This window comes from Oryx dammah, unplaced genomic scaffold (assembly GCF_014754425.2).
Source record: "Oryx dammah isolate SB20612 unplaced genomic scaffold, SCBI_Odam_1.1 HiC_scaffold_3, whole genome shotgun sequence".
NCBI lineage: Eukaryota > Metazoa > Chordata > Mammalia > Artiodactyla > Bovidae > Oryx > Oryx dammah.
In genome coordinates, this window is record NW_024070187.1 from 34,189,076 (window position 1) to 34,204,988 (window position 15,913).

The 15,913-nt window shown below is 36.1% G+C and overlaps 1 protein-coding gene across 2 annotated transcripts in view; it reads right to left on the reverse strand.

The window, feature by feature from the left end:
* Nucleotides 1–5,558: 5,558 nt before the first annotated feature.
* The window catches only part of MMRN1 (multimerin 1), a 106,533-nt gene continuing 96,178 nt past the window's right edge, over nt 5,559–15,913 (reverse strand). The window contains exons 8-9 of one of the 2 annotated variants that reach the window (XM_040237851.1): nt 7,986–8,138; nt 5,559–6,706 (exon numbers count right to left, since the gene is read on the reverse strand). In XM_040237851.1, coding sequence (XP_040093785.1) covers nt 6,285–6,706; nt 7,986–8,138 — 575 coding nt within the window. In that variant the 3' untranslated portion in view covers nt 5,559–6,284. The remainder of the gene's footprint in view (nt 6,707–7,985; nt 8,139–15,913) is intronic. The other variant, XM_040237852.1, reaches the window with a different exon arrangement.

A 15,913-nucleotide genomic window follows, 5' to 3' on the forward strand; every position in this document is an offset into this window, starting at 1 on the left:
ACTTTTGGATATAGATTTAAATACACTGGAAAAAACACTGACTCCTAGATGGTGGTCTTATAGCATTTTACTTGTAATCTTCATTGGGCTTGCTATAAGTATTTATTTGAATATAATAGGAAATGAGTCCTGGGTGTTATTTGGAAGGAATGATGCTAAAGCTGAAACTGCAGTACTTTGGCCACCTCATGCGAAGAGCTGACTCATTGGAAAAGACTCTGATGCTGGGAGGGATTGGGGGCAGGAGGAGAAGGGGACGACTGAGGATGAGATGGCTGGATGGCATCACCGACTCGATGGACGTGAGTTTGTGTGAACTCCGGGAGTTGGTGATGGACAGGGAGGCCTGGCGTGCTGTGGTTCATGGGGTCACAAAGAGTTGGACACGACTGAGCAGCTGAACTGAACTGAACTGAACTGAATAGGAAATCATATTACAAACCAAAATCTTCTATAGATTGATATTTTTAAAATATGCAAATAACGTTTTAAAATATTCTAAATATTACTACATCTGACTCTTGTTTTCTGGGAAATGTTTTGACTAAAATCTGGATTTTGATATTTCATGAAGAAACCCATGAATAAAAATAATTAAAAAATTCTAAATTTGGACACTTCCAGAGTTTAGGATTGTTTAATTAGCATGGCAGCCCAGAGAAATGAACATTACGTTGTTATTGTTTTTTTCCCAAGCACAAGCCCAGTAGAGCTGACTGAAGATTCTCACTGATCTCACAGATCTGCCTTATAACACTTCTCGGCTCATTGATGAAGCACTGGGTTTGAAACCCCTGGGGCAGCAAACATCTCTGCCTCTAACAGGGAAGATCAACCAGAGTAAATGTGCAATCTAGGAAGGGTGGGCTATCATTTCTGCTCTGAAGTGTCCCACACGTGCTTGCAAAGATAGAGGATAGGCAAACAATTCTGAGAAAGGAGTGTTCATTGCATTAAAAAATTGCCCTTGAAAGCAAAGATTATTACTCAACTAGTTTCTAATGTGAAAAAATTGACAGTAATAAACTGTAGCAGTTATAAAAAAAAGTGCCAAGTTGTCAACCCATTTCCTTCAGACTTGGATGAAAAGTTCATGATAAAAATCTTAAATTATATATATATAATACACATAATGTATATATATAGATAGAAAAGTATTTAGAAGTATTTAGACATATTAGATAAATGAAAACCTGAATTTACATATGACCAAATGTATGTGTAATGTAAATATCTATATATAAATAATGTTTATATATAACTGAACTTCTACCAATTAGAAGTTCATTCAATTCAGTGAGTTTATATTTTGAAACAGATGAACAACATTAAAAAAAATCGCCTTTAAGAGCATTAATTAAATGAATCAAGTAAAAATCAGTTTGGCTTATTTTTAATATTTCTTGATGCCCCAGTGGAGAAGGAAATGGCAACCCACTCCAGGATTCCCATGAACAGAGGAGCCTGGTGGGCTACAGTCACAAAGAGTCGGCATGGGGTCACAAAGAGTCAGCATGGGGTCACAAAGAGTTGGATACAACTGAGAGACTGAGCACAGTGCCCTAATGATCCTAGCCCATTCTCCAAAATAAGCAGTTTGGTAAGATACTAAGAGAGAACAATTTAGGCTCACTTGGCTTTGAATATGAAGTTTCTTTATTCCTGGAGTGAGCCAAAAACAAGTAATGAAGTTTGTCAGAGGTGTAGAAAATAGAAGGAGGTTGGTTACTCAGTTCAGTTCAGTCTCTCAGTCATGTCTGACTCTTTGTGACCCTATGGGCTCACAAAGTTGCCATCACCAACTGCTAGAACTTGCTCAAACTCATGTCCATTGAGTCAGTGATGCCATCCAACCACCTCATCCTCTGTTGTCCCCTTCTCCTCCTGCTTTCAATCTTTCCCAGCATCAGGGGCTTTTCCAATGAATCAGTTCTTCACATCAGGTGGCCAAAGTATTGGAATTTCAGCTTCATCATCAGTCTTTCCAATGAATATTCAGGACTGGTTTCCTTCAGGATTGACTGGATTGATCTTCTTGCAGTTCAAGGGACTCTCAAGGAGTCTTCTCCAACACCACTCTTCAAAAGTATCAATTCTTCAATGCTCAGCTTTCTTTATAGTCCAACTCTCACATCCATAAAGGACTACTGGAAAAACCATAGCTTTGACTAGACAGACCTTTGTTGGCAGAATTGGTTATTAAAGATACATTTTCCATTCTTATGGAGCTATTCATGATTTTTGTGAGAGTAAATCTCAGCATGACTCTGAATAATGTATTTCAAATGCAGTATCTGTCTGTACTGATTTACTTGAGATTTATTTTTACATTACTTTAATATATGATTTATCCTGCCTGTCACAAAGTGGCTATTTATTAAATAATTGATGAATGAAAGGGTATGAAATTGTCATCACTAATTAGGGTCTGAGTATACTTTGGGAGTTTGCTAGGCAGGAAGGTCTGGTGAGAGAGAATAGCTCTGGAATTCAATCTGAAAAATAATATCCATTAAAGTCTGCTGTGTGCATAAGGAAAATCAAGAAAATCCTAGTGTTTTTTTTTTAATATATGGAAAAATTTGATCATGACAGTTACAAATATGTTGCTAAGCTGTCCTGAATAATATTGTACGGCTTTTAAAAAGATACACAAAGAAGTTCACAGAAACTTAGTGGCTACAATGCCTTTTGGTAATTGGTGGCAATTTGTCATTTAATTGTGCATTTCTACAAATATGTGTAAAAATATAGGATAAAATTGGTAATTGAAACCCAAACACTAAAGCATTATTTAATGCTAAATGTTCTAAATTATCTAATTACAAAATCAAAAATTAAATCATGGGTGGCAATGACAAATATTGTCCAATGACTCACTTCCTACTGTTCTTGCTATTCCAGAAAAGGCGGTGCGTTGAAATCACTGGTATCTGTTGAAAAGTATAATTGGAAAACAAAAATTCTGTTTAATCTAGGAGTATTTGAAGTAATAAACATTTCAGACTGTGATGTTATTTTAGGCATGGACTAAAGAAATTTAACTTATATGCAGAGTACATCATGAGAAATGCTGGACTGGAAGAAACACAAGCTGGAATCAAGATTGCCAGGAGAAATATCAATCATCTCAGACATGCAGATGACACCACCCTTATGGCAGAAAGTGAAGAGGAACTAAAAAGCCTCTTGATGAAAGTGAAAGAGGAGAGTGAAAAAGTTGGCTTAAAGCTCAACATTCAGAAAACGAAGATCATGGCATCCGGTCCCATCACTTCATTTCAAATAGATGGGGAAACAGTAGAAACAGTGTCAGACTTTATTTTGGGGGGCTCCAAAATCACTGCAGATGGTGACTGCAGCCATGAAATTAAAAGACGCTTACTGCTTGGAAGGAAATTTATGACCAACCTAAACAGCATATTCAAAAGCAGAGGCATTACTTTGCCAACAAAGGTCCGTCTAGTCAAGGCTGTGGTTTTTCCGGTGGTCATGTATGGATGTGAGAGTTGGACTGTGAAGAAGGCTGAGCGCCGAAGAATTGATGCTTTTGAACTGTGATGTTGGAGAAGACTCTTGAGAGTCCCTTGGACTGCAAGGAGATCCAACCAGTCTATTCTGAAGGAGATCAGCCCTGGGATTTCTTTGGAAGGAATGATGCTAACACTGAAACTCCAGTACTTTGGCCACCCCACGCGAAGAGTTGACTCACTGGAAAAGACTCTGATGCTGGGAGGGATTGAGGGCAGGAGGAGAAAGGGACGACCGAGGATGAGATGGCTGGATGGCATCACTGACTCGAGGGACGTGAATCTGAGTGAACTCCGGGAGATGGTGATGGACAGGGAGGCCTGGCGTGCTGCGATTCATGGGGTCACAAAGAGTCGGACACGACTGAGTGACTGAACTGAACTGAACTGAAAGAAATTATCAAAATAACAAATGTGTTATTTTGAAAATAACACATTTACACATAAGAGGAGAAACTGTCAGTCATTCAGCTTTCATTTGTCAGCAATTGGCTTCCACTCTTCCTGGTGTACTGAGGCTGGGCTGTGAGGGCATAGCAATTTTGGCTCAACATGACACCTTCTGCTGGGCAATACACACTTCACACTTACCTGCAGGGCTGTCCAAGTTTCATTAGGCTGCAGGTTGAAATCTACAGATTGGCATATAGTATGTGTTGTATGTTCTTTCCTTTTTATTGATTGGCAGTCCTCTGCTCTGTGGATATATATGAGTTTGCTTAACTATTCATCTATTGCCTAATATGTGGGTGAAGCCTAGTTTTTGGCTATTACATGCAAAGTTACTGTGAACATTTGTATACACCTCTTTGCTTGGACATGTGCATTCAAGTTTTAGAAAATTTGAAAAAAAATTGTTTCTGCACTGAGGAAATAATATTTTCACTTTTAAGATTGGCAGTAGTTTTAAACACTGTAAGTTTTGATTCGTATGTCTTAGGGGTAATGAGTACTCCTTAACATGAGTAAACTGGATAACAATCTTCTCAAGGGCCTTTTGATAGAAATTTTAGCAAAGTAGAAATATACGCTTATCTTTTGTTCTTGAAATTCTCACAATTTCCTGAACTACTGTGAAACTTACCCACTTATGTGCCTCTGTTTCTCACCAGTGTAAAGAGAATAATACAGGATACATATCTCATAAGGTTAGTACATTATTCATAGGATTATAATAAGCATTAAATAAATTAATTGATGAGGAATGTTTTCCATACCAAAAACTTTTACTTCTTTCTTAGAATGTCTTACAGGAATTTCTTCTTCAGAAATATCTTGTTAAATATATAAGGAATGTATGTTTAAGAGTGTTCACTACAATAATATTGTTATAATGAAGCATTGGAGATAATCCAAATGAACTTCAAAGGGATTATTAAATCAATTATGGTATATCTGTAGGAGGTAAGATAGAGAAAGGATGCAAGTGGGTGCTAGAGAAGAAGGTTCTAAATCCTACCTTAGTCCTTCCTAGCTGTGGAACTTGGTTAATACCCACCTTTTAAAAATGTTGTAAGGAATCAATGAGATGTTACATATTAGCTGCAGAGAAGAGAACCAGGGCACAGGAAGCATACTATAAATCCATAAATCATAATATCACCATGGAATATATGCATCTGTTATAAAAATACAATCAGGTCTGCATGTGTTGCCATAGGATACTCATTATAGAAAGGTGTTTTTTATTTTTCCCCTGTATATATTGTATGGGCTTCCTCGGTGGTTCAGTGGTAAAGAAACTGCCTGCTGGTTCAGGAGACCCGGTTCGATCTCTGGGTGAGAAAGATCCATTGGAGACGGAAGTGGCAACCCTGCTTCAGTATTCTTGCCTGGGAAATCCCTTGGATACAGGAGCCTGCTGGGCTGCAGTCCATGAATTCACGAAGAGCTGAGTGTGACAGAGCACACACATAGTTATTGTGTGATGAAAGAAGGATAAAATATCCACTTCTGTGTCTTTAGACTTGGGTGTAAATGTTCGTGTGTTAACTATTTCTTTATTCTCTAATTATAGGAAGGAAAAAATAATCTTTTAGAAAAATTTTATTGATGTATAGTTGGCTTACACTGTTGTGTTAGTTTGTGGTGTATAGCAATTGATTGAGTTACACACATATATATTGTTTTTCATATTCTTTTCCTTTATGGCTTTTCACAGGATATTGAATATAGTTTAGGAAGGAAACAATAATAAAACATATTTCAAATTTCTATTTCAAGTTTAAAATTTTTCATTACAAGTGAAAATTTCAATATGTAAAATTTTAAACCAACAGAAAAAACTGAAAATCAAAGTTAAAGGAAGACTTCTTGGTCTTTGAGTACTTTGAACTTGTGATTTTAAGAAACATATGTTATATATTTATGTACACAAGGAATCACAAAAGTTAAATGTTTTGTTGAAAAGATTACTGTGACTGGCAATATTGACTGATTGTCATTTTATAATATTCCTTTATATTGCAATGCCTTAACATGAAAGAACAAAAATAGGAATGGTTATGCTAAAAAACTAATTTTGTTTCCTATGCTACTAAACCTCTGTAGGAGAAAAAATTCCTTCATATATGGGTTGTCTAAAAGATAATTAAATAATTTTGTGAAATAAACTTAGAGCCTTACTCAGATTTTATAAAGAGGTTCGTTTTCATTCATGTTGAAAAACCAAAAACAGAGCAGATGTTCATGCAAAGATAAATAAAAACCCTGGCTGCTTCTCAGTAAAGGTGACAGTCTGTCTTTCATGCTAATTTATGTACGGTATAATAAGTAACCACTAAATGTAGTGGCAGGGGGAAATTTGGCTGGAATTGTTCCTTTTACAAGACGCAACCACACTTCCTGCCCATAATTTAATTCTAATAAGGCATCCCCAGTCAAAACCCTATCACAGTGTATTTCACTGTTTCCATTTTCAGACTCAAATGTAAGCTTGTCTACTCCATCAACCACTAAAAATCCAGAGATATGAGCACTAACTGACTCAATGGTATACTTAAAAACATACACCCCAAGATAGGGGATTCTGAATTTTCCAGTTCTTGGCGTATATGAGGCTCCATAGTTGACATCCAAGTTATTAAATAAGATAGGACCAGCTGTAGTCATTCCGTAAGTATGAGATGCAAAAAATGCCACCATCGGTGCATATCTGTAAGTTCCTTTTGAAAAATCTGTTAGTGGAAAAAAATAGAAAGAGTTGATTTTCATGTTTTGATCTTGTTTTGTTTATATCTTTATTCTTTATCTCAGTTATAAAAAGGGTTAGTAGAAGTAAAATGGTCATTCATTGGACTTAACAAGGGCATGTGTGTCTGGATGCCTGCCTCTTTTCCTGCCTGAACTACCCAAAATTGCTTAGTCTCTCTGAGACTCAGTTTCTCCACTTAGATCATGGTAGAATGACAGTAACACTTAATATATCATTCACAAAAATGCCTCAAAGATTAATTTGTGTGTGTCTTTGATCTCTCCAGAGATGAAGGGATTCAAAGCATTTTATGGTTATTATGGTATACCAGAATGTTTTAAAGCCTCTTGCATGAATTAAAGCTGACATGATGTAGAAACAATTTTTTTCTGCACGTTGTCAAACAGTTTCTGGAGGCTAAAACAGAAACCCAAAGAAATCAGATGCACTATAGAGACGTAGACAAAAGCAATCTTCTATGTAATTAATGCCAAATGTACTTACAAAGGCTGCGATTTAAGAGCAGACTAAAAAATTCACTCTTTATTATGCAGCATATTATTAAGAAAAGCCTGATTTGAAACATATTTTTGCCATCATTTTAAAGAGAATATATATTAAGCACTGCACACATTTTTCTTGCGTGAAAATAAAAAATGATACACTCTGGAAGTAAATCTATAGCCACCAATACTTATGGAAGTAAACGGACAAAAAGGCATCTTGCTCTACTCACTACATTTTAGCATAGTCTAACAGCCCTCAGCCAGTCAGAACGGTATTATGACCTTCACAGAAGACACTCTGCTATACACTTATTAAAGCTTTATTTAAGGGATCAGGTTTGATATGAATCAAAGATGTATTCTTGTTTGAGGAGAAAAAGTTTATATATATATATGTATGTATATACACTATGTATATGTATATATTATATGGCATATATATAATATATATTTTCTTTTAAGAAAGTATAATTTATATTTTCTTATCCAATATATATTTTAAGATGCACTAGAAAAAACAAGTTGGGGGATTTTTAATAAATTGCTTCTATTAAACCAACATTGAAAATTTCAACTAATGTATATGAATTAGTTTACCTGACAAAACCCTGTATGTTATTCAGTGAATGTCAGAAGTAAAAGGAATTAATCAAGTAAGTCCAGATTAAACAGGTCTAAACATTCATTTGTAAACATTTCAAAAAATATTTTTGTTTAGGACATTGAGCAAATCCAAGGACACATGCACTTTCTTACCTGGAGTTAAAGCATTTTCTCCTGCCACCTTGACAGTACAGTTGTCACCAGTAAAAGGATGTCGGCAAGCACAGATGAAGCTAGTTCTTGCATTTATACATGTACCCCCATTCTGGCATGGGGATCTACTACAGTATGAATACTCCTCTGTTACTGAAAAAGAATCAAGACAAAAGAGGGTAAAAGTGACCTGTTTTTCTGTTGATGTCAAATTAGAGTTTGCAGCAGAATGGGAAAAACACTGAGTCAGAAATAGGAAAAATGTATTCCCAGGCCCAGATCACCCACCAATGCACTCATGGGATTTCACAAAATATCTGAACTCTCTGAGCTGCTTCTCTGAAGCCCTTTCCTGCTTCTTGGAAGGGAGAATAATTCTGTGATCCACTGCATTTATTTGTGTTAAGTATTAAGATTTTTGCCAACTGTAGAATTAATAGGCTATCTGGACACACAATCACATACAATCGAAACCAGTGCATGATGAGGGTAATATTTCAAATCACAGAAGGAAAACAAAGTCTGTTCAATAAATGGTGCTAAACTAACTGTATTTTCATAAAAATATAAATTCCATGTGCATAAAAATACTAAACATGAAAAATGATTACATTATAATCAAATAAACAGAATATCTTTGAGCTTTAAAATTTTAGAAAGCTTTTTCAACACAAAATAAGAGAAAAATCCTGATGTTTGACCACCTAGACTCAAAACTCATTTGCAATGAAAGCCACACATTATGAAATTTCAAAGCGCTAGGTGAAGAGAAAATATTTTTTTACATACACAACAATCTAATGACTAATATCTATAACAAATAAAAAGTTCTGACTAATCCCCACAAAAAAGAGTGTAACCCTATAAAAATTGTGGCAAATGAGTAAGTAATATGAGCTGGGAAGTCAGCGAACAACTACAGTTCAAAACTTATTCAACCTCATTACTAATTAAGGAGTAACAAATTACCATCAACAACATTTTATATCAGGTGGCAACATTTAAAAACAAAACAGTCATGCAGAAAAATAAGCATTCTCATATAATGTTGGTTAGACCGTATATTGTTGGAACCTTTGAATAGGACAATTTGACAGAATTAAAAAGGTTCATTTGCTTTGAGCCAGAAATTTCTCCCAGCAGAATATATATTCCAGACACACTTGCACAAAGATAATGTTCAAGAAATTTCTTCATGATATCATTTGCACTAGTGAAAAGTAATAGGACCCCTAAATGACCACTGATGAAGGGACTTGTTAAATGAATTATAGCATCTTTTCAGCAGAGCTTCCCTGTATCTCAGACAGTAAAGAATCTGCATGCAATGGAGGAGACCTGGGTTCTATCTATGGGTCGGAAAGATCCCCTGGAGAAGGGAATGGCAACCCACGCCAGTATTCTTATGGACAGAGGAGCCTGGTGAGCTACAGTCCATAAAGTCACAAAGAGTCAGACAGGACTAAGAGACTAACACCATTACTACCACTCTCTTTTCAGCAAGGAATATTCAGTTCAGTTCAGTCGCTCAGTCGTGTCCGACTCTTTGCGACCCCATGAATCGCAGCACGCCAGGCCTCCCTGTCCATCACCATCTCCCGGAGTTCACTCAGACTCACGTCCATCGAGTCCGTGATGCCATCCAGCCATCTCATCCTGTCGTCCCCTTCTCCTCCTGCCCCCAATCCCTCCCAGCATCAGAGTCTTTTCCAATGAGTCAACTCTTCCCATGAGGTGGCCAAAGTACTGGAGCTTCAGCTTTAGCATCATTCCTTCCAAAGAAATTCCAGGGCTGATCTCCTTCAGAATGGACTGGTTGGATCTCCTTGCAGTCCAGGGGACTCTCAAGAGTCTTCTCCAACACCACAGTTCAAAAGCATCAATTCTTCCGCACTCAGCTTTCTTCACAGTCCAACTCTCACATCCATACATGACCACTGGAAAAACCATAGCCTTGACTAGACGGACCTTAGTCGGAATATTAGACAGCAGTAAAAGAGTGGGATAAATCCCCTACATACTCAATTTGCTGAAGACAGTGTTTCAGTTCACTTATTAGATATAGAATAATTTCAGTTATTTAGAAAGCCTCAAGTTATAAATATGGTTATAGACAATAAATATGGTTATAAACATAATACATAGTGCGGAAAGAAAAGGCTGAAAGAACACATGACTGGATACAGTTAGCACAGTGGCTCCGCCTTGTGGAAACAGTGCAAACTGTTTACGGTTCATTCACTTCAAAACACGGTCATTGATGATTTTTAAATTTAAGGTTATTTGCTTTAACATTTATCTCAAGTGAGATCTATAAATATTTTAAATACATTATACTTCATATTTAAATAATTCAAATTCACATAAAATGTGACCAAACTGCATGCCTGTGTAATTAGAATGAAAAAAATTTTTTTTGAAGTCCAGTTGATTTACAGTGTTATGTTATCAGTTTCAGGTGTACAGCATAATGATTCAATATTTTAATAAACTATACTCCATTTAAAGTTATGATAAGATATTGGCTATATTCTCATTTTGGAAAAATATTGAATGGATACTTGTTAAGTACAGAACCTTGTAACAAACAACTAAAGATTAGTTGGCACTCATTTGTCAGTTGAAGCTATTTCTATTTCATTATACAGTCAGCTACAAATCTACTTCTGTATATCATCTGATTTGTATTTTTTTACTTTATTACTAAAATATTTTTTAAATGGTTAGATACCTTTATAAGTTCCAGTACATATTTGTGTTCAATGGGCAATTTGTCCTTGAATTAATAAAAATCAGACTCTAAATAAAACATCATTTTCTTTTTTTTTTAGATCTTTCCTGTCAATAGAATTACATACATTCTCTTAATTGTTTGATGCTCTGAAGTTCCTGTTGAATTTATCAGGCCTGTGTGCGTGCTTATTCACTCAATCGTGTCCAGCTATTTGTGACCCCAGGACTGTAGCCCACCAGGCTCCTCTGTCCATGTGATTTCCCAGGCAAGAATACTGGAGTGGGATGCCATGTCCTTCTCCAGGGGACCTTCCCCACCCAGAGATCGAATTCATGTCTCCTGTGTCTTCTGCGTTGCAGGTGAATTCTTTACCCACTGAGTCATCATGTAATTGCACATTTGTTCCTACTTTCAATTAGAGTGTGAGCTTTTGTGAGGACAGGACTCAGGGTTCCCACTTCTTAAACTTTGTGTCACTACTGACCAGCACCGTGCTTGACATATAGAAGTACTGAACTGTCTTTTTAAAGACAAATAAACAAATTGATGAAAGATTGAGTAGATGATCTCATCCTTTATCTAATACTCTATTTCTTTTTTTTTTTTTTTGCTGTTATAAATCTTTTTGTTTGTTTGTTTTATTTTTACTTTATTTTACTTTACAATTCTGTATTGATTTTGCCATACATTGACATGAATCCACCACGGGTGTACATGCGTTCATACTCTATTTCTTTCACTTTTTCTCAAAGATCAGGTAAAGTTTGATCCTATGATGTCATTGGCATGTTTTTCTAGAGACATGGAATTATTTCAAGCAAACTTTCCATAACTTTTTTCTTGGGTAGAACTTCAAACTCCTTCTAGTTCATTTATTTTCTTTGATGAAGATCAGTACAATTAAGTTTGGCCAACTCAATATTCTCTCATTTATTGCGAATATCGTGACTAATCTGTTAATATTCATTTCCCTGCTCTGAACAGAACTAAAATTCCTTTACCACTGTATTGGAATGTTTCATAGGTCTCAATTTGTTCTGGTCTTTGCTTTCTGAACCCTGATATGTGCTCAAGTTATACTTTTGTATTAATCCTACTTGCACATTTTATAAAGGCTCTTGTTAAATTTGAACTGCTTGAAGAACTCCTTACATTTTCAAAGCCCTCTGTCTTTGCCAATATTTACCATTCTTTATTTTAATTGCTTGTTTAATGTCTGAACTCCATGAGAAGAGAGGTTGTGTTTAATTTACCCCTCTATCCACTTAATTTTTCTCAGTGCTCATTCAGCACTTATTCAATAGGCATTTGATGAATAATGAAGGGACACTTCATACTGATGTCTTCTACTCTATTTTTGTTTATAGTACACCTACCACCATACATGTTTTATATAATATTTTATTTTTATTTATTACTTATTTAAATTATTTTTATTTTTAATGCCTAGTTCTAGATTAGCATCAGGATTTTATTTTTTTATTTCATCATTTACACAGTAACATTGTGCAGGACTGATAACTCTGATCCCTGCTGAGGTCAGAATGGAGTGTCTAACAGACTTGTGAGAGGACCTCTCAGTGCCTCTGGGCAACTTTTGTCACACACAGAGGGAAGTACTATATGAATCCACCAGTATCTGCTCTAGAGACTGTGTCTACACAACATTATAACTTTTCTTTATCTTTCATCCTGATGCCAATGCTAACATGTTTTCACCCTCATGCTGCTAAGTTGCTTCAGTCGTGTCCGACTCTGTGAGACCCCATAGATGGCAGCCCACCAGGCTCTGCCGTCCCTGGGATTTTCCAGGCAAGAACACTGGAGTGGGTACTAATGTATATATTAATTTTCAGTGCTATTCTGTTTCATCGTTTATCAAAACCATGTCTATCAAATAAGTCGTATCCTTTCATTGCTCTAAAAACTCTTCATCTGTCCCTTTCCAACAACTTCTAGATATGTGAGCAGTTGTTTATATTACTTTTTCAGATTCATTGCCTGTTCATTAGTTATGAACAGGCACTCATACTCTGTTCATTAGTTAGAGATGGATGGAAACATTGTTTTCAACCATCTTTACTACTTTTCCTTCAATTATCAGTTTTTATTCTGTTCTTTTAAATTCACATCTGTTGTTAATTGATCTTGTTTGTGGGATCATTTTCTCAACACTTCAAATATAATTTAAAGCTCTTTTAATCATATCAGCAATCTTTACCAAATAGATTAGCCCTGTCTCACATGATTTACTCTAACACTTGTCATTTATATTTATCCTAAGTCACAACTCAGAAAACAAAATGTTTTTTACTCAACATTATCATCTGTTTTTGCCTTTTTCTTTAGAGTTATAATCTTCAATCAAAAGAATATTAAAAATGGCAAAGGTACTGAAATGTGTTCAACACAATGTTACTCATTAAGAAAATGCAAAATAACATCACAAATACAATAATATATCTATTAAAATAGTAAAATAAACAATATTGGCAGCACCAAGTGCTGACAAGATCATGCAGCAATTAGGATTCTCATACATTTCTAATGGAAATGGCGAGTGGTTGACCAGTTCTTACAAAGTTAAAACTATATTTATTTTATAACTAAGTTATGCTACTGCTGCATAACTCAGGAGAAATGAAAACTATGTATGCACAAAAACCTGTATGTATGAATGTAAACCTGAATGTTTACAGCAGCTTTATTCATAATCACCTCAAACTGTAAACAGCCAAAACATCCTTCAATTGCTAAATGGGTAAACAAACTGTAGGTCCATCCATACAATGGACCACTCTTCGGTGATGAAAAGGAACTCATGCAACAAAGGATCTCAAATATACCAGGTGAAAGAAGCCAGGCTCAAAAGCCTACATAGCATGAAAGATAAAGAAAAGCTATAATGTTGTGGTGGACATGGTATCTAGAACAGATACTGGTGGTTTTGTATAATGTTTTACATGATTTAATGTAAAAGATACTCTGCAAAAGATAAAAGGGTAAGGGGAGAAAACATATCACTGTTGACAGTGACTGGGAGTAGAGGTAGATTTGATTAAAAAGATACATAAGAGAATTTGAGGGTGTGATGGAACTTGCTCCATCTTGACTTTTGCGGTGATTACATGACTAGCCATCTGTCAGAATTCACAGACTGCATTTCAAAAATAGTGAATTAAAGAAAAAAAAAACAAGTGAATTTAACTCCATATAAATTATAGCAACAATAAACAGACATTTCCCCCAACATTTTTATTTCTATTATTTTGTTTGCACAAGTCCTCCTTCTACATCATTATGTCTTTTTAAAAAATATTTTCTTTTTTCTTAAAGACTTTGATTCAGAGGCTCATGTACTTGCCTGGTTCTGATTACTCCTTTTTCTCTCTCCCATGGTTCTATCTTCAGTTCTATACTTTTTCTCTAGCTACCTAATTTACTTCTGTGCCCTCAACTATCATCTCAGTGCAATAATTTCCAATTTTTATCTACAAACCCTTTTCTGGTTCCAGACCTACATTACTCATTGACTTTTGGACATTTCCATAGGGATAGAGGTGGCTTAGTGGTAAAGAATTCGCCTACCAGTGCAGGCGATCTTCCCAACCCAATTGGGAAGATCCCCTGGAGGAGGGTGTGGCAACCAACTCCAGTATTCTTTCCTGGAAAACTTCATGGACAGAAGAGCCTAGCAAGGGGCAGTCCATGGGGTCACAAAGAACCGGACATGACTGAGCGATTGGGCATGCAGAAGCTCACACACACACACACACACACACACACACACACACACACAAGGATAGAGAGCTTTAAACTAATGTATCACAGACTAAACTTCTCTTCCCCTGTGCATCTGTACTTCCTTCTTAACCTTTCTCTTTCCATTAATGGAATGACTGACTTCTTATCACTGATGCTTTATTTTAAATGTTGGTGTTATTTTTATTCTAAGTTTTTGTGTTTTCAATTGGCTGTTTTCTGTTAAATATATATTCACATTTAACTAACGGTCCCAGTTTTCATTTTGTTCCTTTCTCTATCACCTATTAAAGTCTAATATATTCCAGTCAGGATAGTTGTAATTTTGTGACTGATCTGTGGAAGAACTTAGAATAAATCTTAATAATGCACACACATGATTATGCTATCAGTCAGTTCAGTTTCTCAGTTATGTCCAACTCTTTGTGACCCCATGGACTGCAGCATTCCAGACTTCCCTGTCCATCACTAACTCCTGAAGCTTGCTCAAACTCACGTCAATTGAGCTGGTGATGCCATACAACTATCTCATCCTCTGTTGTCCCCTTTTCCCACTACCTTCAATCTTTCCCAGCATCAGGGTCTTTTCCAATTAAAAGGGTCTTTTCCACCTGTTCTTTGCATCAAAGTGGCCAAAGTATTGGAGTTTCACCTTCAACATCAGCCCTTCTAATGAATATTCAGGGCTGATTTCCTTTAGGATGGACTGGTTGGATCTCCTTGCAGTCCAAGGGATGCTCAAGAGTTTTCTCCAACACCACATTTCAAAAGCATCAATCCTTCGGCACTCAGCTTTCTTTATGGTCCAGCTCACATCTATACATGACCACTGGAAAAACCATAGCTTTGAGTAGATGGACCTTTGTCAGCAAAGTAATGTCTCTGCTTTTTAATATGTTTGGGTTGACCATGGCTTTTCTTCCAAGGAGCAAGTGTCTTTTAATTTCATGGCTGCTGTCACCATTGGCAGTGATTTTGGAGCCCAAGAAAACAGTCTGACATTGTTTCCATTGTTTCCCCATCTATTTGCCATGAAGTGATGTAATCCGATGCCATGATCTTCATTTTTTGAATGCTGAATTTTAAGCCGTCTTTTTCACTCTCCTCTTTCACTCTCATCAAAAGGCTCTTTAGTTCCTTTTCACTTTCTGCCATAAGGGTGGTGTCATCTGCATATCTGAGGTTATTGATTATCTTACACTCCTGCTCAAAAATCTTTCATTGTTACTAAAAGAATGAATTTAAACATATGATACTCCACACAGGGTATAAATGGTTGATTTAATGAATGCTCAGCTCAAAACTACTTCTTTCATGAGATTTGCCCAAACATCCAGTTCTTAATAAGACACTAAACTCTTATGATAATAAACTCCGATAACCCTCATTTAGTGCTTAGCATATGCTGTGACATGTCTCTCTTCTTTCATGT